The sequence below is a fragment of the Eimeria tenella genome, genomic scaffold, assembly GCF_000499545.2.
Source record: "Eimeria tenella Houghton genomic scaffold, Eth_scaff4468, whole genome shotgun sequence".
Lineage (NCBI taxonomy): Eukaryota > Apicomplexa > Conoidasida > Eucoccidiorida > Eimeriidae > Eimeria > Eimeria tenella.
This window is the reverse complement of record NW_013545394.1, coordinates 143-2,668: the sequence shown is the minus strand read 5'-3', so window position 1 is coordinate 2,668 and position 2,526 is coordinate 143. Positions and strand designations below refer to the sequence as shown.

Below are 2,526 nucleotides of genomic sequence, written 5' to 3'. Positions count from 1 at the left end.
AGAAAGAAAGGAAGCCCCATCTACTCTGCCGCTGCGGGCTGTGGCGTCAGAGACTGGCAGCGATGCTGCTGCTGCTGCAGTTTCTGCTGCTTCCTTGAGGCAGCAGAAGGCGATAACATTTGGAAACGCGACTGGGTCCCTGGTGCTGCTGCTGCTGCTGCTGCAGGTGCTGCAGGCTGGGACCGGCAGCAGCAGCAGCAGCAGACGCTCCTCCAGGTGCACCAGCACACGCAGCCGATCTTCAACAGCAAAAGGGCTTCCCCACGGCAGCAGCAAAAGAGCTGGCGGCGAAGCAGGCTTGCAGCCTTGCTGCTGCAGTGCTACGGGAACTGCAGCAGCAGCAGCGCCTCGTGCTGCTGCTGCTGTTGCTGCAGCAGACAAAGCCTCTGCAGCTGGCCCTTCTGCAGACCCGCACGCGAAGGAAGCAAGCTGCTGCAGCTCGTACAGCGGCGCAGGCTCCGGGTCCTGCTGCTGCTGCCGCTGCTGCTGCTTTGCCAGCTCTTCCTCTTCGTCGAGAGGCACCAGCAGCAGCAGCAGCAGCCGCTGCGTCTCCGCAGCAAATGCAACAGCAAGAGGAAGCTCAGATATCATCCCCAAAACTACAATGCCACTCTTGCTGCTGCTGCTGCTGCTGCTGCCCCTGTCATGAGTGAAAGTCACAAAAGAGGAAGCCTTCGCGGCTCCATAGCAGCAGCAGCACAAGTTGCTGCCGCTGCTGCTGCTACCGAAAGCGCAGCTGCTGCAGCAGCGAAACAGCACAGGCCTAGCGCTGCCGCCTCCCCGAGCAGTGACCGAGAACAGCAGCGGCGTGCTATCTGCGCCCACTACTTGCTGCCTTTGCTGCTGCTGCTGCTGCTGCTCTTGCTGATTGAGCATTTGCTGCTGCTCCTGCTGCTGCCACTGCTGCTGCGCGGGGCTTGAGTGCGGGGGCACAAACGAGACCCCCCGTGCTGCAGCAGTGACCCATATCTGAGAAGCTGCAGCAGGGATGCCTACAGTTAGCTGCTCCGCTGCAGCAGCAGCAGCTGTTGCTGCTGCGCTGCTGCTGCTGCTGCTGCTGCTGAGGCTGAAGCTCTCAACCACACACTCGCGAGCAGCAGCCTTTCTCTCCAGCAGCCAAAGCCGCAGCGGCTCCTCTCCCCTTTGCAAACTGTACCCCGCACCTGCTGCTGCTGCTGCTGCTGCGTCTCTCTCTTCAGCCGCAGCAGCAGCAGCAGGAGCGAGAACAGCAGCAAGTGGCGAGTAAGCTGTGGGGACTGTCTTAATAACCACCCCGCCGGCTACCACTGCAGCACGTTTGAGGTGTACGTACAGCTGAATGCTTGCTGCAGCTTCGCGGCCGCAGGCATACAGCTGCTGCTGCTGCAGCAGCAACGGGCCAGCTTGTGTCTGCTGCTGCAGCAGGCAGCGCCGCTGTGCAGCAAAGAGCGCAGCGTCCGCTGCTGCTGCTTCTGCTGCTGCGGCTTCTGCTGCTGCGGCTGCTGCAGATGGCATATGCCGCCCACAACCTGCAGCAGCAGCAGCAGCAGCAGCAGCTGCTGCTGCTGCGTGGACACGGCGTGCTGCTACTGCCCTTAGCGTCTGCTTCACACATGCAACGTCGCTTAGCGCAACATCTGGCAAGCAGCTAGCTGCTGCTGCCGCTTCTGCTGCTGCTGCTGCTTCTGCTGCTGGGAGTGCTCCTGCTGCTCCTCCTGCTGCTGCTGCTGTTGCAGCTGCTGTGGCACGAGCCTCCTCTGCTGTATCTGCTGCACATTTTGTCTGAATAACATCTGGAGGCAGACGAAACGAATCAGCTGCTGCTGTTGCTGCTGGCTCTGCTGCTTCGGATTCTGCATGCAGGTTTGCTGCTGCTGCGCAGTAGCGAGCCGACAACAGGTGGGGCCCTGCGCCTCCTCTACAGCTCGTCCTGCTGCAGCAGGAGCATTTGCTGCTGCTGCTGGTACATACTCTGCTGCTACTGCTGCTGCTGCTGCTGCTGCAATTTCCCTGCAGGGATCCGTCTTCACCGCCCAGTATAAGAGGGGTTAAGACTGTGTCTTCCAGGGGACAGGGGAAGTAGCCTGTGTCTGCTGCTGCTCTTTGAGCTGCTGTTGCTGCTGCTGCTGCTGCAGTGCCTGGCAGCTCCGCTGCACTTGCGCCCCCCTCGCGCCGCTGCAGCAGCAGCATATTGGGGCGTTACGGTAGCAGCAGCACCTCCTGCTACGGATTCTGCATTGTGGCAAGGACAGCAGATTTGCTGCTGCAGCTGAAGGTGCTGCCGTTGCCGTTTCGTATGCTGCAGCTGCTGCTGCTGCTGCTGCTGCGATTCGCGGGCGATCCGAGGGCTGCTGCAGCAACCGACGAGGGAAGGGAAAACACAGTCATCCAGAAGCAGCAAAAAATTAAGAAAAAAGCAGTTAAAGGCACACTTCATATTAGTTGGAGCAGCAGCAGCAGCAGCAGCAACAGGGGGCCCCACCACAGACACTGCACAAGGACAACCACCCCCGTGGAAACGTGGAGAGGCAGCAGCAGCAGCAACAG

At 60.7% G+C, this 2,526-nt stretch overlaps 1 protein-coding gene across 1 annotated transcript; it reads right to left on the bottom strand.

Annotated features, from left to right (window-relative positions):
- Nucleotides 1–206: 206 nt before the first annotated feature.
- Nucleotides 207–2,169, bottom strand: ETH_00036790 (uncharacterized protein; the record flags this gene model as incomplete). The annotated part of the gene is made up of 1 exon (XM_013380124.1): nucleotides 207–2,169. A coding segment is annotated over one exon (1,963 nt), but the record flags the coding sequence as incomplete, so codon positions are not given.
- Nucleotides 2,170–2,526: the final 357 nt, after the last annotated feature.